At 35.4% G+C, this 22,304-nt stretch overlaps 1 protein-coding gene across 1 annotated transcript in view; it reads left to right on the forward strand.

Moving 5' to 3' along the window:
- The window catches only part of LOC106872789 (uncharacterized), a 433,274-nt gene that overhangs the window by 393,200 nt on the left and 17,770 nt on the right, over nucleotides 1-22,304 (forward strand). Inside the window, exons 19-20 of the mRNA XM_052969923.2 lie at nucleotides 5,125-5,206; nucleotides 12,204-12,265. Coding sequence (XP_052825883.2) covers nucleotides 5,125-5,206; nucleotides 12,204-12,265 — 144 coding nt within the window. The remainder of the gene's footprint in view (nucleotides 1-5,124; nucleotides 5,207-12,203; nucleotides 12,266-22,304) is intronic.

Genomic DNA, 22,304 nt, shown 5'->3' on the forward strand with positions numbered 1-22,304 from the left:
TGTCTTGATATGAGATCACCATATTACACCTATTTGTGATCCTGTGCCTGGTGTACCCTTATTAGAAGGATAGTCATGATGGGTATATTGGGCTTCATATATTTAATATCCCAGTGTCACTTTGACATTAATTTCTCTCTCACTCAATAATAACAATAATAATAATTATTATTTGTACTCTAGGCACAAGGCCTTGAAAATTTTGGGGTTAAGTAGGCGCTAGTCGATTACATCGACCCCAGTGCATTACTGATACTTATTTGATCAACCCTGAAAGGATGAAAGGCAAAGTTGACCTTGGCGGAATTTGAACTCAGAACATAAAGCAAGACAAAATGCTGCCAAGCTTTTTGCCCGGTGTGCTAACAATTCTGCCAGCTCACCTCATTATCACTTTCATTAATAATAATAATTATTATTATTATTTCAAATTCTTGTCACAATTACATCAATCCCAGTGCATAACTGGTATTTATTTAATCGACCCTGAAAGGATGAAAGACAAAGTCGACCTCGGCGGAATTTGAACTCAGAACGTCATGGCAGGCGAAATACCACTAAGCATTTGACTCGGTGTGCTAACAATTCTGCCAGCTCACCTTACTATTATTATTATTAATAACAATAACAATAATAGTAATAATAGTAATAATAATGATGATGATGAAAATGATGACTATTATTAGGCCTCGTCCCTATAATAGAAAATTATTATTATTATTATTATTATTATTATTATTATTATTATTATTATTATTATTATTATTATTATTATTATTATTATTATTTTTATTAGTGTTTTGGATGTACTAATTGCCAATCACTTCAGCAGTATGATGATAATGTCATGAGTAGCAGCAGCTGCCAAGTGACAACAATATGCAGTTGTATGTTACTGTATTTTGAGAGATATTCTTTACTTCTTTGAAGTAATATGATTTTAATGTTAGTAGTTTAGGAAATAGTTTCGGAATGAGCATCATATGACAGAAGCATACATAAATTTGCAGTTGCTTCCCATTATTTTGTAGGTTTGCTTTGTTTTTTTTTTTTCTTTTATCATTTCCTTTTTATTATTTGTAGGGAAAACATGATTTGTGAAACAAGATATTTCAGTTTTGTTAATAGCTATCACTTTGCATTACAAATACAAATAATGTTGTCAAGTGTGTGTATGTGTGTGTATATGGCTAGGCACACGCATTGCTGTGTTGTTTAGAAATTTACTTTTCAATCACATGGTTTCAGGTTCAGTCATACTGTGTGGCACTTTATTCTTTTCATGGTTGGTGTTAGGAATGGCATCCAGGCTTAAAAACAGACAGCGAAGCCTAGTGTAGTCTTCTGCCTAGCCAGTCCCTGTCAAGCCATCCAACTCATACCAGCATGGAAAACGGATGTTGCTGTTGATGATGACGATGAATAGTTTAATCTGGATTTCCATGATCAGAGTTTAACCCTTTAGTATTCAGATTACTCTATCAAGTGTAATGCTTATTTATTCACATTGATTTGAATTAGTCATGCATTATCTTGTAGCTTTGAGATCTGAATGATGTGATTGTTTATTTTTAGAATAATATTGTAGCATAAGTGTGAGTTGACAATAAAATAGGTAAAATATTTGGGCTGGATATGGATGGTTTGAATGCTAAGGGTTTAACCTATTTTCCATGGCATGTAAGTGACTGAACTCACAATTGTCCCTGCTGAGTCAGGCACCAGTCCATCTCAGGGTTTATTTCCCAGCTATTGCTGAAAACCATTTACATCTGAATGGGTTGGAGCAAAGTGAAATGAGGTGCTCAAGAACACCCCACACTACTTGATCTGCAAATCAAAACCATGATCGTAAGATCTTGAGTGCAACAGCCTAACCACAAAGCCACTCGTCTTTGTGTGGCACCATGGGCAACAGTATTCAACTATAGCCCATTGCAGACCAAAGCCTTGTGAGGCACTGTTTTCTGACTGAATGCTCTTCCTGTTGCCAATAATATTAATCACTTATTATATCACTCAAGGATACTATGTAGCTATTCTAAATCCCAGACACAAAATACATACTACCATTAAATGGCAGTAGGAGCTAACAATTTTGAAAGGAATTTGCAATATGAAGTTTGTTATTAAATGTTCAAGAAAATTACAGGAATTTATTTGAGAGCTAATTGGATGCCAAAAAACAAAGAGAAAAGTCCCCATTGGTGCAAGCATGGTTTTAAGAAAGTTGCTTCCCAACAATATGGTTCTGGGTTCAGACCCATTGTTTGGCACCTTGGGCAAGTGCCTTCTACTATAGCCTCAGGCTAACCAAAAGCTTTTTGAGTGGATTTAGTAGATGGAAACTGATAAAAGCCTATCATATATATGTATGTGTGTGTGTGTGTGTTCATACACCACCATCACCACTTGACAACCAGTGCTAGTGTGTTTACATCCCCGTAACTTTACAGCTTGGCAAAAGAGACTGATAGAATAAGTACCAGGCTTAAGAAGAAAAATAAGTACTGGGATCAATTCATTTGACTAAAAATGTATTCTTCAAGGTGGTGCCCCAGCATGGCCACAGTTTAATGACTGAAACAAGTAAAAGATTAAAAAAAAAAAAGAACTAGATGAAACATTTGATATTCATGTTATATTTTCCATTTGGTTCATATATTTAATCTTCAGAGCAAGACTAAGTATAATAACATACACAGATCAGTATATTCTTTGTAATAACAGGCAGAGTTGTCTTGGGAAGAGAAATAGTGCAAGAAATGAGTTTTTTTTTCTTTTTCTTTTTTTTTTGAGAGAGGGAGAGAGAGAGAGAGAGAGAGAGACTTAGTTTCTACTGAAATAAACAACCAAACAGTTAATATGGAAATTTAAGAGTATAAACATATTGGAATATGAAAGTATTGGAATAATTTCTACCTTCCAGACACAAACAAACATCTATTTCAATCATTACAAAAAATACCAGAACTCCTCCAGGTATTACACTATACTACTCTGACTATATTATTTGGGGTACCAAAAAGTAATGTTGCATGTCATGTAACATTGAAATCTACATAAAACATATTGTAAATATATCTATGTATTCAAAATATAATCCCCATTATTAGCTCTAGTATTTATCCCCACCTCCAAACCAGTTTTCTGATTTCTTGGGCAAAAAAAAAATCATGTTCTTTAGATGAGAAATATGTTTAGTGGGTTGATTCAGCATCATCCCTACTTCTAAATGTTTTTCTACAGGTAAAGTGTTCAAGTAACCTGAATAAGTAAAAATCTGATAGTGTTGGGAAGCTCCACCTGTTGAGGTGGAGCTTCCCAGCCTAATGGATTTATCTTTTCTTGGGTTATCTTATTTGAACATGCTGCTTAATTTTTGGTGGACAGCTCATTAGACCCACTTCCCTTCTCTATACATTTTCTCAATCTGCTTGAGATGGTCTTGCACAGTGGAGCAAGGTTTATTAAGCCTCTGATGTAAGTCCCTGATACTTTGACAGGGATCTTCTTGTGGTATAACATAAGAGTGTTTGCTTGAAAATAAATGATCTTTTGGTACTCTTAATATTACACTATAATTCACTATCCTGTGTCACATAACACTATCATAATTCCTTGCACTACATGGTCCTGTAATATAGTAAGCTACACTATTTTTTACCTTTTATCTTTTACACCTGTCATTTGACTGTGGCCATGCTGGGGTACCACCTTCAAGGGTTTCAGTTGAACAAATTGATCCCAGGACTTCTTTATTTTTGTTAGCCTAGTACTTATTTTATCAGTCCCTTTTGCTGAACCACCAATTTTCAGTGACACGAGCACACTTCTTGTCAAGCAATGGTGGGGGACAAATAGACAGAAATACACACACACACACACACACACACATACACGGGCTTCTTTCAGTTTCTGCCTACCAAATCCACTCACAAGGCTTTGGTCGAGCTGAGGTTATAGTTGAAGACACATGCCCAAGGTGTCCACATCGCTATGATGCTCCCCCATTCTGCTTGGGATCAGAGATGCACATATCATCAGCCACTGAGGAACATGCACAACTGGTTAAGGTCAAGCAACTAACAAGCAAATCTGTAGTATTGAGCAGTTATTATTATTATTACTAGCAGAACCTGTGAATATTTTACAGAATTAATAGTAAACCTATTGGGTTATTCCTGGAAACTTTATTCAAAAACCCTGAAAGCATAGCCTGTGTTGTGTCTGTATGGAAAGATAGTCACTCATCTTCTATTCATTGAAAAGTGAGAGAAATTGGAATACGATGATTACTTAATGGACATTTTATATATACTTAATATACTTGATGCACAATTTTATAGACTTAATATGCAGCACTCGTAAAATAAATATTCAGTCTTATTTTTCCATTTTTGCCATAAAGAGGAAAAATTGGATTTAAAAATTTACATGGTCATACTTTCATATCTAGTAATCAAAAATTGCGTAGTAAAAAAAAAAAAAATTTATATGTAAAAAAGAGCTGAACAGCGGAATATCTCCAGAGAAGTATCCCCCCCCCTCCATCAGGCAAGTTTTTTGATCGTTAACTTCTTACATTTTAAGGGAGCCATTTTAAGGGAACAAGGCTACCAATGAATCCATTGGTAGCCTAGTTAAGCCACAAATAAGGAATACTTATCCACCAATCAAGTAGTGATCGTTTATTCTCACTGTTCAGTAATCATGTATATATATATGTGTGTGTGTGTGTGTGTGTGTGTGTGTGTGTATGTCTGTCTTTGTGTCTTGTTTGTTCCCTACTGCTGCTTGACAACTGTTGCTGGTGTGTGTATGTCCTTATAACTTAGTAGAGAGAGAGAGACTGATAGAATAAGTATCAGGCTTAAAATAAATTAGTAAGTACTGGTGTTGATTCATTTAACCAAAATTCTTCAAGGTGGTGCCCCAGCATGGCCACAGTCTGATGACTGGAACAAATGATAAAAAATACACAGCCAGAACATCTTTTGATCTAAGGTGATCTGTGACATGACAACTTCAACAACAACGAGAAATAAAATATTTTAATTTAGTTATAATTTTAATTTTGGTATTTTACTCTTTTGTGTTAAAATTATTCTTTCCTTCTTGCAGAGGTGCCATTAACAACCCTTGATTTAACCAATTACATCAATGTAGGAGATACTGGGATGACTGGTGTCGGCAAAATACACAGGTCAGCAACTGTAATTTTTTTTTATAATCCACTTACCTACTTCTGTTTTTTTAGGTAGCAGGAAATTGTTGTTTATACTAAATTTATATTTGAGTGGCATTCATACTACTGCATTACTGTTTGGACTAATTTCCATAAACAATATCATCATCATCATTTAGCATCCATTTTCTAGGTTGGCATGGAGTGCAAGGCTTGACAGGAACAGACAAGGCCAGCGACTGCTCCACATTCCATAGCCTGTTTTGGCTTGGTTTCTATGACTGGATGCCCTTCCTCTTTCTCTCTCTTGTAATTGCAAGTCCAGAAAGTAATAAACACTGAGTATCATAGTTTCACCATAACTATGTATAAATTAGCAGTAATACTGAATCATAGTCATTTAATTGCTTATATAATATTGCTTTACTAGATACCATACTATGCCCACTAGTATCAGTGATATGATAGAAAATGTCTCCTGTCTACATATGAAATTGTGTGCATGAAAAGAAAAAAGGAGCAAACAAATGAAGTCAATGCAAAGAAGGGAGTCTGTTTAGTCTTGTCTGAATAAAACAACCTCTTTAGTACTCATAGTACTGGTTAAAACAGGGGTTCTCAAACTAGGATATGGAAATCTGAGATCTGTAAAAATATTGGAATTTCAAATTAATCAAAACAACTATTTTTCAATGGTGCATCCTCAGATTTAGTAAAGTGTATTTATGAAACAAACTTTGTCAAGCATGTTGTTTAAAAGTCATCACTCCCAAATGCATTGTCTGGCTTATGCTATACATAAAAATGATATCTACTATTGTCTGTTTTATGGTTTCCAGTTATTTTGCAATGTATTCTTGACAAGGTTGTCAATCTTACCTGACATAATGAATGGGTATGTTGGAAGAAAAAATAAGAAACCTCTCCAAATCAAAAGATAGTGACAATATATGACAGAGGGGACTCTTCAGTCTGGCTAAGGACAAAACAACCAGTCTGGTGCTGATGTTATGATAAAATAAAGTTTGTAAAGTGGTTGGTAACAGGAAGATCTTCTAGCCATAGAAAGCACACTATACTCACTAGTGGGACATGTTACACACTTGTCTAAGAGGGTAGTAAATCTGAATTAGAACTGACTCAGATTGTCACAACTTATCTAACTCAAGCTTGCATGAAAAATTAGGTGTAAAATAATAATAATAATAATGATGATAATAATAATAATGATAATAATAATGATGATAATAATCTTATAATAATTCTGCTTGTCATTCGTTACTTAGTCTGTTGGTAGCACTTTCATGGGATTAGAGAAAAAGAGGGAGAAAGAAAAGAGGGTGAGAATAAAAAGGATAAGGCAGGTAGATAATAGCAGGTAGAAAGAGAGAGGAAGAAAGAGAGGAAGAGAAAAAAGACAGAGTAAGAAGTGTCCCATGACATGTGGTAGGGAGGGGGAACGTAATATTAATTACATGGTTAAGAAAGTTAGTTGAAGGTAGTGATATAGAGGAGTGTTAGGAATACAATTTTAGCAAAGGGGTGATGTTCTGATAATGAGATTAAAGAAAGGTAGAGAGAGAGAGGGGAGAGAGAGGAAGAGAGAGATGATGGTGGTGGTGGTAACAATGGTGAGTGCTTAGTGAAAAGTAAAATTTTTTCCATTGAACTAAGTTTTTTATATCACTTATCACTTAACGTCTGCATATCCCCAACTTGCCATCCACTTTGGAAAGAAACCAGTTTCCTGTTCGCCTGCCATATGCAATGGCTATCAATAAATCATAAGGGCAAACATTTGACAAAGTGGAGTTATTCTTGCCTGGACCTGTATTCAGCCAGGGTCAGCTATATGTTGCATTCTTAAGAGCTCACAAATTATCTGCTGTGAAAGTTAAAGTTATCAACACTGACATACAAGAGAAAAGAAGAAGGAGACCTTACATGAAGAACATAGTCTGAAAAGCAGTATTGGACTCAAAAGTGTATGCAAATTGAAATGTGTATTGGCTCTGAACCATTGCCTTGGCTTATAAGTTATCACTGATGTGGTTTTCAGAGTATGCAATGTTGCATTAAATTTTTACCCCCGTAAAATTGTGACCCCTATATTTAAAATAACATTTTTTACTATAAAATTTTTGTTTTCTAGATATGAAAGTGTGACAATGTGAATTTTAAAATCCAATTTTTCCTGTTTATGGCAAAAATGGGAAAATAAGACTGAATATTTATTTTATGAACACTGCATATTAAGTCTATAAAATTGTGCATCAAGTATGTAAAGTATATATAAAACGTGCATTAAGTAATCATTGTATTCCAATTTCCCTCACTTTTCAATGAATAGCAGATGAGTGACTATCTTTCTATACAGACACAACACGGGCTACGCTTTCAGGGTTTTTGGACAAAGTTTGCAGGAATAACCCAAGAAGTTTACTATTAATTCTGTAAAATATTCACAGGTTCTGCTAGTAATAATAATAATAATAATAATAATAATAATAATAATAATAGTAATTACTCAATACCACAGATTTGCTTGTCAGTTGCTTGACCTTAATCAGCTCAGCATGTCCCTTGGTGGCTGACGATATGTGCATCTCTGATCTCAATCAGAAGTAATGGGGGAGCATCATAGCCAAGTGTTGAGAGGAATTCTTTGGGGTTTGAATAATTCACATTTGGAAACATGGGTGAAACAAACGAATGTTATTCAGAGACCTTTTGAGTGAGATGGGCTACTCAACTTGAAGAAAATTCTAACTGGGCCCTACCTGCAAGGTCATGCACTGTTTATCTTAATATGAGATCACCATGTTGCACACATATGGTTGTGATGCATGTGCCTGGTGTACCCTTATCAGATGGGTAGTCATGATGGGTATACTGGGCTTCATATATTTGTACCCCTGTGTCACTTTGATGGCATGCACTGCTCTCTCACTTAATAATAATAATAATTTCAAATTTTGGCACAAGGCCATCAATTCTGAGGAGGGTATAAATCAGTAACATTGATCCCAGCCATGTAGCTGGTACTTATTTTATTGACCCCGAAGAGATAAAAGGCAAAGTTGACCTCAGCAGTATTTGAACCCAGAATGTAAAGTGGGATGAAATGTCAGTAAGCATTTTCGCCTGGCATGCTAATCATTCCGCTGGCTTGCCTTATTATTATTATTATTATTATCATTATTATTGTTATTGTTATTATTGATGAAGATGATGAGGAGGGCTGTGTGTTAAGTTATATAACCGTCTATATAATGATGATGATTCCAAGTAGCGTAGTTGTCGGTATAATGGTGATAATATGAATGCTTTGATGAATGAAAAAAACCATTCTATGCTTGTATAGAATATTTCTTATAACTGTCATAAAAAGCAAAACAAAACAAAAAAAAAGAAGAAAAATAAAAAATATCAGTGTATTAGGTCACCTTTCAAAAAGAAAAAAAAAATCTCTCAGACAGATTCTGTGTCTGAAGTCATTAATAAATCTTAATTGGAAATAAATGTAAGATCAAGCGACTGACCTATTTGTTAATCTACTGGCCTTCTCATTTATTTACACCATAATGTATTAGTACACATAGTTTAAAAGTTCAAAGGCAAATAAAACTTGATGTTTTTTTCTATATGGCCTGTCAACCCTTGCTAATTGAAAGTAAATTTATTCCATTTATGCCTAAGATTTATTTTATAATGACAATATCCTGAGTTCTTTTACACATAAACTAGCAACATTTTTAGGACTGTCATATATCTTGTTATCATTTAGTCAGAAAAGAAGTGCAGTGCTCATTATGTTTGTAGGATTTTCCAGATAGGTGAAGTTTATGTAGTTGTCATATCTAACCTCACTTTTAGTATTGATGTTTGAGAGAGGGAAATAAATACCATAAGCATGGAGTAAGTTCCTGAGGTTTGCTGTTATGGGGAAAGAAAAAAAGAATAGAGCAAAATGTTTAGTTGTGTGAGGCACTGTAGAAGAGAGCTTACTATATTGAGCAGATTTGGGTAGAGGTGGTGTGCATTTTGCTAGTTCTGAGGTACAGAAATTACCATAGCCTGTGTTGGGAGGATCATTATGCCAATAACAAACACACTCACTCTGAGTCGATTTCAGTTCTTTTATTATTATCCATCCATTTGTTAAGTAATTGAGTGACCGAACAATTAATCGAACTATCATTTAGTTTAATGGTTAAATGTTAATGAATTGCCTAATAATAATAATAATAAAATGCCCTGATGCAGTACCAGGTAGTGGCTCTAATGTCCTGATGCAGTTCCAGGCAGTGGCTTTCATGGCTTCTGATCTTAACTAATTGGAAGAGTTATCATGTACATTGTTTTGTGTTGGTATAAAAGATGGGCTACAGCAAATATTCTGCTCAATACCACAGATTTGCTTGTCAGTTGTTTAACCTTAACCAGTTGAGCATGTCCCTTAATGGCTGATGATATGTGCATCTCTGATCACAAGCAGAAGTAGTGGGGGTGCATCATAGCCATGTGTTGAGAGGAATGTGTTGGGGGTTTGAATATCTCATCTCTGGAAATATAGGTGTTTCGTTCATCATCCTCAAACAAACCTTACTCAGGGACCTTTTGAATGGGATGGGCTACTTGATATGAAGAAAATTCTAACTGGGCCCCCCCACCTGCAAGGTGTCATGCTCATATGGTTGTGATGCATGTGCCTGGTGTACCCTTATCAGATGGGTAGTCAGGATGGGTATACTGGGTTTCATATATTTTATCCCAGTGTCACTTTGGTGGCATGCACTGCTCTCTCAATAATAACAATAATAATAATAATAATAATAATAATAATAAAAGAGGTGAAATAAAACCAGTGATGAAATAGAAGCTACTGATTCCCCCAAAATAGAGAAAATCTGTTTCAACACATGGGTTTTCATCAAGAATCTAGCAAATCACATACAAAAAGGAGACAATTATTTGTATAACTTTGAAACTGTAGCAGTAAATTAGAGTGTTGGATAGAATGTTTTGCTGTATTTCTTGCACACTTGACAAGGTCAACTTCGCCTTTCATACTTCCAGGTTTGTTGAAATACATTGCAAATCTCAAGTTCTGGCGTTGATTAAATTGACAAGCCCTTACCATACAAGTTTCTGGTTTTGTTCCTTGTTAGAAATAATTATTATTATTTTGGAATTATCAATCATTATAAAGTCATGGTCTTGAGATTATTTACTTTCTGCTAACTGAGAGTAGATTTTTTATATTATACCATAAACACTGTCCTAGGTACATGTTTAGCTAGTCTCTCACCATTGCTCAACAGTATTACAGAGGCAGTAACTTAATCACCTCAGCTGTGCTCAGACTGTTTTTAGAAACAAGTACCTAGGCCCAAGTTCACTTATCATCTCCCAACTCATGCATCTTCCATGATGGAAGATAAGGCAATACATTCACAGCATGTATGGAGTTGTATGGGATGCCAAATATTGGTTAAGTATAACTATACATATCTGCCTTAGGGTACCTGGATTATCTTCAGGAGTTTATTTTAGTTTTTTGTCAAACACTCAATAAATTACTCCACTTGGCATGGGAGGTTTACAAGGTGGTATCAAAAAGTTCCCAGACTAGTTCTTTTGCATGCCAACAGATGGCAGAACATGGTTGCATTTGTCATGGACAGGAAGTTGGAATAAAGAGCCAGTGTGAAATTTTGCTTCAAAGCTGGGAGGTCTACTACAGAGACATTGATCATGCTTCAACAAGCTTACGGTGATGAGGCAATGGGTCATATGCAATGTTTTGCATGGCACAGGCACTTCAAAAGCAGAAAAACGTACCTGAAAGATAATGAGTGATCTGGAAGACCTACCGTGAGCATCACCCCTGAAAATGTGATATTGTACATTGAGAACCCTAACCCAGGGCCAGACCGTCTATTGAGAATTCTACTGAATCTGTGGAGCACAAAGAATTAGATTCTTCATGATGATAATGCACCCTGTCACCAAGCTCTCCCCACTTGTGAGTTTGTCACCAAAAACATCATGGTATCTCTTCTGCACCCACCTTATTTACCAGATTTAGCACCTGTAGACTTCCATCTCTTCCCCAAGATGAAAATGTTTAACACCATTGTCAACATCCAGAGTGAATTGCAGAAGGTCCCCGACTTGCTGACGGAAAACAACTTCCAGGCTAGTGGCGGGAAGGATAGGGCCAGTATATTACTGTACAAGGTGACTATTTTCAAGGAGATGATGTTAAAACTTAGGTAAGACCGACAGAATAAGTACTAGGCTTACAAAGAATAAGTCCTGGGGTTGATTTGCTTGACTGAGGGTGGTGCTCCAGCATGGCCACAGTCAAATGACTGAAACAAGTAAAAGAGTTTGGGAACCTTTTGATACCACCTTGTTTTATAGTGAACATGGTTTGCTCAGAGCCAGTCCCATTCTTTCATCCTTGAGACCTGTATTGGTCTGGTGCAAACAAATGCCACAAGCCCTGGTATATATGTATTAGTATATACACCATATGTACCATCCAAGAACCATTAAACCTTTTATGGATCGTTATTATTTGAATATGCATCGTCTGAAGGAAGTCTGTCATCATGAAAACTATTGCCTGAAAGAACTATCACCATTAAACTGCCATCACATTAGAGTCTATTGCTTGAAGCTTATTTGTTTTAAGACTACCACTGCAGATAAAAATATAATTACAAAACCAGTGAATGAGCTGCTGGAAACCAAATTTGCCTTAAATCACATGCTAACATCTTAGAAAAGAATGATATATTAGCCAGTATGGTTCCTTATGCACATTATCCAAAACAAAATATGATAGTCACAATTACAATGCTCTGTGTCTTAGTTCTTGCTTGAATAGAAATGATTTAGGGCTGACAATAAATCATTTTTTGTAGAAATTTGATCATTGCTAGTAAAAAAAAAAAAAAGTAAGCTTATTGCATTGTTATTTAGAATACAAATTTTGTCTTTGCAGTTTGAAAGTTTTATTACTTGGGAACACAAGAATTACTGACACTGGCATGAACTCATTAAAAGGTAACAAATTCTCCATTCACTTATAGTCTATATTCATTCCATTTCCTTTTATCTTGTAAAGGTAATTTTATGCTCTGATACATAGGTTATCATTTATGTATTACAGTGCATATATGTATCTGTGTGTGTTTGTGCACATATGTGTATACATATCTATCTGTCTGTCTGTCTGATTGTGTGTGTGTGTGTGTGTGTGTGTGTGTGTGTGTGTGTGTGTGTGCCATCATCATTGTTTAACACCTGCCTTCCAAGCTAGCTTGGGTTGGATGGTTTGACAGGAGATGGTCAGGCAGAAATCTGCACTAGACTTCTGTGTCTGTTTTGGCAAGGTTTTTATGGCTGGATGCCTTTTCTAATGCCAACCACTCCACAGAGTAGACTGCTATATATATATATATATATATATATATATATATACACACACATGTGTATATCATAACAGGAGATTGAAAAAGTGTTGGTATATTTATTCACCTTTACATGTGTTTCATTTGCTAATAGAAAATATATGTAACATATCTCCTATTGGAAATTCTTCAGACAGAGAATCAAATATTTGTGTTTGTATGTTTGTGTATATGCATTCATATAGGTCTGTGTTTTTTTATTTATTCATCTTACATCTATTTTCCCGTGCTAGCACGGGTTAGTTGAATACGTATTATTAAGTTATTGTTTTACAGGCAGATATCCTTCCTGTTTTTCAAGAGTTTTCATTTCACTTGTCTTCAGCAACATAGTAGACAACTTGTTGACAAGGGACTGTTAACAAACATATACTTATATACATGTACATTCATACACCAGCACACATGCATGTGTGTATGTGTATGTATAAAAGAATAGTAATATAAGTACCTGGCTTAAAAATAAATACTGGGGTCTACTAAACCTTTCAAGATGGTGCTCCAGCATGACTACAGACTTGTGACTGAAACAAGTTACAGAAGATATGTATGTATATAAAGTCATAAATGATAGAAAAGCAGTTTCATGATATTTTATTTTAAAATAAGAAAATTCAAATATTACAATAAATTGTTTTGTAACTTAAAATCATGTCGATAGTTTATATTATTATATTTAATTTAGGTAATTTATATTGTGTAGATAATTTATTATAATTATATTTGATAATAAATAAGTTACTTACATGTCTGCATTAATGCAAAATGCAAAACATTTTTCAAAATAATTACATATATATGTATATATATAAATAATGAAGATATTATTATTAAATAATAATGATAATATAGATGGCTATTTAGAGAAATAGATGGCTCTTTAGTTCAAATCCAATGGAAGTTTGAAGGTGCTGTGTGCTGTATGCCCTCCAGGCAAGAGGGTAGCAGCAATTCCAGATGAAACTACTGCTAGAGCTACTTTTCTTTGGAGTCTCACTGCAGATAAAAGAAGGTTAGTTATAAAAATTTTACCAGTACCTCCAGGTGCATCCTAAAAAATGACTGTCAAAAAACGAACACCAAGCAAATGCACAGCGTGCAGCAGAAAATGAGGATGAGATACACGCAAACCTAAATTGGTAGTTCTAGTCTCACCCTGGTTCAGATTCAAAACTGAATCTTTCAGTTGCCCTTGAGCATATGACCTATTCAAATGTCAAAAGAAACCATGACAAATGAGTCTTCCACTTCACCGGTGTTCTTCTCAGAGCCATCGCACAGTCACTTGGATTCCCTAAAGCTATTCTTCTATATCATATGGCTATTATTCTAGCTTCATTCATGATATATTTCCTATTCAAATGTCAAAAGAAACAGTGCCAAATGGATGTTCCACTTGACTTGTAGTCTTTTCAGTGCCATTGTAACCATCTGGATTCTGTAAAGCTATTCTTCTATATGATACATCCATTTTTCTAGCTTCTTGGTTCTGATATGAGCATTAACAAAAGTCAGGGCCAAACACTAAAAGTTGTTGGATTGCAACTTGAAGAAGAAACAGAAGTTCATATATGAAATCCATCTTATTTCTACTTCAATTATTGTTATATGTTTTTCTCTTATATAATACACACATGCAGGATGAGTAAACCTAAATCTGATTGACAGGACACAGCATTTGTAATTTCATTCGACTATTACTTACTGTTGTCTTGCCTTCCATTCCTGTAATATAGCATCGGAATTTCAACACTAACATTGACAGGACACAGCATTTGTAATTTCATTTGACTATTACTTACTGATATTCCTAATCAAAAAAATGTCTACTAAAAAAGACCGTCAAAAAACGAACACTAAGCAAATGCACGTTGTGCAATGCCTTTTCTATATGAACAGTGATGTTCCACTTGACTTGCTGCTTTTTCAATACCATCACAGTCAACTGGATTCTGTAAAGTTATTCTTCTATATGATATACCCATTTTTCTAGCTTCTCGACCCAAGAAACAGTAAAAGTAATTACCCAATCAATGATGGGTATTGAGGAGGAGACCCCCTTCAGTCATGAATGACCATGCGATTGCACCTAGGTAATTACCCTCCGAGGCACAAGTTCCGGTAAGGTTGTTTGTGGAAGGCCAGCAGTCACCCATGCATATCAGCCTCCCCTCTCCACACCACTGATGTTATCCAAGGGAAAGGCAAAGGTCAATACAGCTTGGCATTAGTGATGTCGCAACTCATTTCAACAGCTGAGTTAACTGGAGCAATGTGAAATAAAGTGTCTTGCTCAAGAACACAACACGCAGCCCAGTCCAGGAATCCAACTCACAATCTCACAATCGTAAGTTCGATGCTCTAACCACTGAGCCATGTGCCTTCACTGATGGGTATTACTGCTAATATATACAGGCGCAGGAGTGGCTGTGTGGTAAGTAGCTTGCTTACCAACCACATGGTTCCGGGTTCAGTCTCACTGCGTGGCACCTTGGGCAAGTGTCTTCTACTATAGCCTCGGGCCGATTAAAGTGTTGCGAGTGGATTTGGTAGATGGAAACTGAAAGAAGCCCGTCGTATATATGTATGTATGTGTATGTATATATATCTATATATATATATATATATATATATATATATATGTATGTGTATGTATATGTTGTGTATTTGTGTTTGTCCCCCCAACATCGCTTGACAACCGATGCTGGTGTGTTTACATCCCCGTAACTTTGTGGTTCGGCAAAAGTGGCCGATAAAATAAGTACTAGGCTTACAAAGAATAAGTCCTGGGATTGATTTGCTCGACTAAAGGCGGTGCTCCAGCATGGCTGCAGTCAAATAACTGAAACAAGTAAAACAAAAATAAAACAAAAGATATATATATATATATATATATATATATATATATTTAAGAATTTAAGGATTGGAGAAAACGCATGTTATAATTGCATACTTTATTCCTACATATGTTTCAAGGGATTACAACCTGTGTGATCCATAGGGATCTTTGATATTAAAATTGTAACCTTCTCATCAGGGAAAGCATGGGAATCATCTTAAACGTAAGACATTATGACCGATTATAAATTTCAAGGAGTTCCTGCCTTAAAAACAGGAGCTAACCACAGTTATTTTGCGTTCTTTGCTACATTGGTTTCTATTAACCCATTTATTCTATCAGAAGAATTTTTATTCATTAAGATAGAAGAAATACACATAATTATATATATATATATATATATATATATATATATATATATATGGGAGAATATACAAAAAATAACAACAGACGAGGACAGGTGGTGTAAATAACAAAAGTATATATTAGTATGACGCTCGGGAATACGGAAAGTCTTTGACGTTTCGAGCTACGCTCTTCAACAGAAAGAATACGGAGACAAGGAGAAAAACACGGAGAAAAAAAATTGAATAGTGTTCAGTCAACGGTCAATCATAATAATGGCCGATCATAACAATGACTGACCGGAAGTTAGAAATTCTTATTTCAGGAGAGCTAAGAAAGGGGGAGATAACGAACGGTGATCGGGAACGAGGGGCTGTGTGTGGGAGGTAGACTGCTGGTGATCTTGACGTATGTAGTGTGAAAATGGGGGAAGGGAGAAAGGGAGAAAGTAGTTGGTCAGTTGTAGTGTGTGCGTGGTGTGATGCGAGGGTATTGGTGTGGTGTGCGTGGTGTGATGCAAGGGTATTGGTGTGGTGTGATGTGAGGGTGTTGGGAGGTGGGGAAGGCATGGGTGGAGTGTGGGGTAGAGGTAGGGGTATGTGGGTAGGGGTGGGTGGTGGGTGTAAGGAATTGGATGGGGTGGAGTGGGAAGGTAGAGTAGGAGTGTGTTGGGGTGTGGTGGGATGAGCTTATGAGGGGGTGTTGACGAGGAGGGAGAAGGGGAAGGTCGATGTAAGAGAGGGGGAAGATGGGTATGGGAGGGGAGAGGAAGAGAGGAGAGAGGGTGGGTATAAGAGAGGGAAGGGGGATTGAGAGAGGGGGAAGGTGGGTATGGGGGGAGAAAGAGGGGAAGGTGGGTATGGGGGGAGAAAGAGAGGAAGAGAAAGAGAGGAAGAGAAAGAGAGGAAGAGAAAGAGAGTGAGAGAGAGGGAAGAGGGGTATGGGGGGGAAGAAGAAAGGAAGAGAAAGAGAGTGAGAGAGAGGGGAAGAGAGTGAGAGAGTAAGGGTGAGAGAGTAAGAGAGTAAGAGTGTAGAGAGTAGGAGAGTAAGAGTGTAGAGAGTAAGAGTGAGAGAGGGGGGAGTACGGGAGAGGGGGGAGGGGGGAGTACGAGAGAAGAGAGTGAGAGAGAGGAGAGAAAGAGGAGTGACACACACATATGTATTCACATGCATACATACACACACACACACACACACACACACACACACACACACACACGCATATGTATTAATGTATATGTACATGTGTATATATATATGTGCATAATTGTGTGTGCGTGGTATGCATGTGTGTAAGTGGCTATATATAAAAATGCGTGGATATTTGTTGTAGATTAAGATCTTTAATATTTTTATGTATAAGTGCACACAAGTATTTGTTATTTTCATGTTTGAACATGAGTATGAATTTAACTGCAAACGTATCAATTACAAATTGCATTATTCATTATAATCTATTTTGTTAGATTTAATTAGCTATCTACTCAGGACACATTATTCATTCAGTTTTCATTTCATTTAACTGTATGTTTACATATTAGGGGCAAGCATGGGTGTGTGGTTGATAAATTTGCTTCCCAAGCACATGGTTTTGGGTTCAGTCTCATTGTGCGACACCTTGGGCAAGTATCTTCTATTACAGGGTTCAAATGTACAAAAAAAAAAAAACCCCAAAAAACCAAAAGACAGAGACAGACACTCAGGAAAAATGGAGATGTCTTTGACTTTTAGAGCCTATGCTCTCTGACAGAAAGAAATGAAGAAAGAAAACAGAAAGAAATGAACACGGAGAGAGTAAAGAACAAAAACGTGTCTGGATTAACAGTTTCACATGACTGAACTTCTTCCTGTCTTGGACCCTCGTTTCTCCTACCTTCTTCTCAGACCTTTGGCATCTTTCCAGGAACCACTTTACCAACACACCACCTGGATTACCATTGGTCTCTTCATGGACTCTACTATCATGGTTCTTGCTGTATATTATTGTCTTCTGTTATTGTCCTGGGCTGACCAGACTTTGTCAGTGAATTTGGCAGACAGAAACTGAAAGAAACCCATCATGTGTGTGTGTAGGTGTATGTTTATGTTTTCTTGGTCTAGCATGGCGAGATAGTTGTAAATGAATGTCTCTGTCATACTAGTAATATTATTCATTGAGAATATTCTGTCAAAAATATGTCTGGTCATGGAGGAATATTACTTTGAATGGAAGCAAGTGAGGGTAGTGACAGGAAGATCATCCAGCTGTAGAAAGCCTGCCTCATTAAAATCTATCCAACCCATGCAAGCTTATCTAAGTGGATACTAAACAATGATGGCAATTTACATAGTTATTAAACTTTTTAGTGTTTGTGCAACTTAAATATTGACTATGAAGCAGATTATTATTATTTTTTTTATGTATGTGTGTGTTACTTAACATGAAATGACCTTGTTTGATTATACTGCCTGCAATAATTCTTTGGCAGCATATATCAGAGAGATATTACTTTGACATCATATATCTTGGGAAATTACATTCATTGTTATGAACCAAATTTGTTCTAACTTTTGGAATTCCACAGGAATATTCAACTGCTTTTACAGATTCAAAGTAATTTGCTCTCGACAAGCTATGAATTAGTGGAAGCAGAGGTTCTTTGCATAAACATTAAATTGACAATATAAAAGTCTTTGCTCTACTGTTACATCTTGTTCTTATAGCAGTGTCTTTGGATTTGTGGTCTGCTTGATTCAAGAATTATCATATATATATACATACACACACACACACACACACATATATATATATATATATATATATATATATATATATACACACAGACACACACATATGTATATATACACACACACATGCACCCACATACATACATATATATATATCATACATACGCGAACACACACATATCTATAATACACACATTTTTTTTGTAGTTTCAGCTCAGAGCTGTGGCCATCCTGGGGCACTGCCATTTTCCCACACTGTTATTACTGAGACCTTCCTCTAATATGTGGCACTTGGTGAAGAATGGAGTTTGATGTTGCTATCCTCATTTGCACCTCTTGCCATGAGGTAGGTTCATCTGGGACTCTCGATAGGAAGAGGTCCAGTTTTGATTTGAAAATACCTACATCCACTTTGTAGGTCCCTCAGGCTCTTTGGGAGAATATTAAAAAGTTGTGGGCCCCTAAAAGCCAGGCTGTTGCAGTAACTCATCCTGAAGCACAGTGGCATTGCTGGGATCTTTGGCACTGTGCAGTGTCAACCCGTTCTGGCATTGGTCTAGCTTTCAACACCAAAATTTGGTACAATTCCTTCCAGGATTTTCCAGATGTATATTACTGCATACCTCTCCCGCCTTCACTCCAGGAAGTAGAGTCTTAGCTGTTTCAGCCTTTCCCAGTAGCTGTTGGGTGTCTATAGCTGGGAGCAGTAATCCAGGTGACTGAGGATGAATGTCCTCCAGAGGACCATCATGGTTTCCTTCTCTGGTTCTGAATGTTCTCAGGATCCATCTAGCCAGTTGTCTGCACTTTGTCGCCATCCTGGTAATGTCACTTGGAAAGAGGTATCATCACTCATGTTGATACCCAGGTCCCTCACTGATTTAGGCTCAGGGATTGCAATCCTCTGTGGACCAGTGTACCCTGTAAGTTTATATTCAGTTTTGGATGTTGGTAGCACAGAGCTTGGAATTTTTCAGCATTAAACTGCATATTATTATCCTCAGCCCATGATGTGGAAAAGGTGTCCAAATTCTATACACACTATCTATACAAACACATACTATCGCCAAAAATGTGGTATCGCGATGGGTACCAAAGCTGCACCAGTCCTTGCAAACCTTATAATGGGTTTTGACACCACACTTCCTGTTTAATACATAAACTCTCAGCCTTTTTTTAAACACAACACCATTCTTAATTCCATGCATCCTAATCTATCTAACAATTATCTACATGGATTACCATTGAACTTCAAAAACTCAAAGACAATATAATGTATTGGTATATTTATTTTTTTATATATTTTTTATATTTTTGTAAAAAACATTATTTTCATTTTCCCTCTTCTTGAAAATTTGCCATGCAATGAAAGCCGGTTAGAAATCCTTTTTAATCCTCCTTATGCACATCTATATTAAAATATGCTTTCAGTTTAGCATTCTGCCTTATTAGTTTTTATTTTCCTATTATTTCTCCACATGCGGTTAACACAACCCCACCGAAACATTTATAGCCAACTTCCTTGATGTCACTCTAGACCTACACACATAAACCTTCTTCCCTTACCACAAACCCTCCACTAACCTTAAGTACATTAGCAAATTCAGTAATCATCCTAATTCGGTAACAAGAAATTTAGTTAGGAACATTTAACTTAGACTATCAAATTTATCCACAAACGAAAATATCTTCAATAAGGAAGCTGACTTTTACAACTCTGCTTTATAAAATGAGGATATAGAGAAAAAGTTAGTTATATTAATTCTACTTATGAAACCGATACCCGTAATAATAATAATAATATAGATTTTAATATAACAGCAACGATAAATACAATTATCATCATAAAACTTTTGACGATAATGAGCCGTCAAACATTTCTTTACGTTATAGGGGAAGTAACCGCCAGTTTAAACCCTTTTTCAATAATAACAATAATAAATTGAAACTATTTAGAAATAATAATAGCAAACATTCTAAACCAGAATCTGATTAAAATATTTGGATGATAGTACCTTTTGGTAAAAATGTAAAATCAAACTTGGTTTCCCAGTTCCAAAATACTGTTAATAAGAATTTTCCAAAATATTCTCATTATTTCCCAGTCATAAATACGCACAGGGTTAGATTCGGTTTCTCTAACACTAAAAACATCTCACAAATAATATCCGCACACAATATGAGACTTTTACATTCACAAGAGAGTACCAACAGTAATAACATTAAGCCAGACATTACAAACCTTTACCATAATAACAATAATAACACTAATAATAAACCAAGGAACAATAATTATAATATGATATATAATAATAATAATCATAACAACAAAATCATTATTTCTGAAGTTAATAGCAAAAGAATTAGTTTCTTAAGTGATAATGCCAAACTCAAAAACACTATGTATCAATGCCAGGTCAGTACTCCTACAAATGTGTCCTTTTATATTGGATCATCCTCTTCGCCAATATCCTCCAGAATTTCTAATCATTATTCTTACTTTAGAGATAGAAACAAACGAAATACCACGAGCCTTAGTAAATTAATCTGGGAACTTAAAGACAATAGCATAAAATTTAAACTGGACTGGCTAATTCTTTCTATTTCTAGGACATATGAAAAGGGCAGAAGATTCTGTCCATTATGTAATACTGAGCTATTTTAAATTTTATTTTCAAAGAATAAACTGGTGAACACGTTCATCGAAAACTCTTACAAATGTAAACATTGGCAGCAACACGTGTTCATAGCGTTTAAATAATAAACACTTATTTACAAAACGCTAACAAATTAACTTGTAATGCATTAGTTCCTCAAATAATTCTAGAAACACATGACGTTTATACCCTTATATGTTAAAAGATATCATAGATTGATTACGATTGACATATGATATCTAAATATTCTTTATTTGTAAACCTAAATTAGAACACCAACAAAATCTTTAAACATACACTAGAGCATTATTTTCAGTTTAATTCATCATAAACATTACTTCCTACAATTGTCTAAAATGATACTTCATTGTACTTCAATATCATTCATTTACGACTTCCAATTTATTCAGCAATAATAAGAGTTTTTTATGTTCATTGCTTTCTTAGTGAGAGTATTCTAAATCTACGATTCTAATTTATCATCTTTACGTTCCTAGAAACATCTTTAATTCTAAAACAATCCTAGTTTAATTGTTTATTCTTATAGCAAGATATATCCCAAACATTTAAATATTCTAGTATATGACGCATAAATTACTGATCAACATAATATTTTTTTTTTTTTAATCTTGAAAAAACTTTTACATTAATAGATATGGTACGGAATCACTGTAGTAAACCTTGTTTATAATATTAACTTTGTCTTCTTAAGCAATCTTTACTCATTCAACCCCTACTTCAGCCCAACTTTTTTTACATCTATATTAATAAAATAATCCATTCATGTAGATTAATAGACCACCCATTAACTTTATTATTTATTAACTAATTATCAATCATTTAATATCTCATTCACTAATATAAGAATCACCTTCCGATAAATATCCCTCTGCTTTATAATTAATCACCACACATCTACCATATGTATATACGTACTAAGGAGTGTATACTATTGCGTATGCGTATCTATGTAAATACATGTAACAACACATACATAAATATGTGTGTGCGAATGTATGTGTATGAGTGTTCGTATGTACATATGTATCTGTGTGTGTGTGTGT

The sequence above is a fragment of the Octopus bimaculoides genome, chromosome 1 (genome assembly GCF_046866305.1).
Source record: "Octopus bimaculoides isolate indiv1 chromosome 1, ASM4686630v1, whole genome shotgun sequence".
In the NCBI taxonomy this organism is placed as follows: domain Eukaryota; kingdom Metazoa; phylum Mollusca; class Cephalopoda; order Octopoda; family Octopodidae; genus Octopus; species Octopus bimaculoides.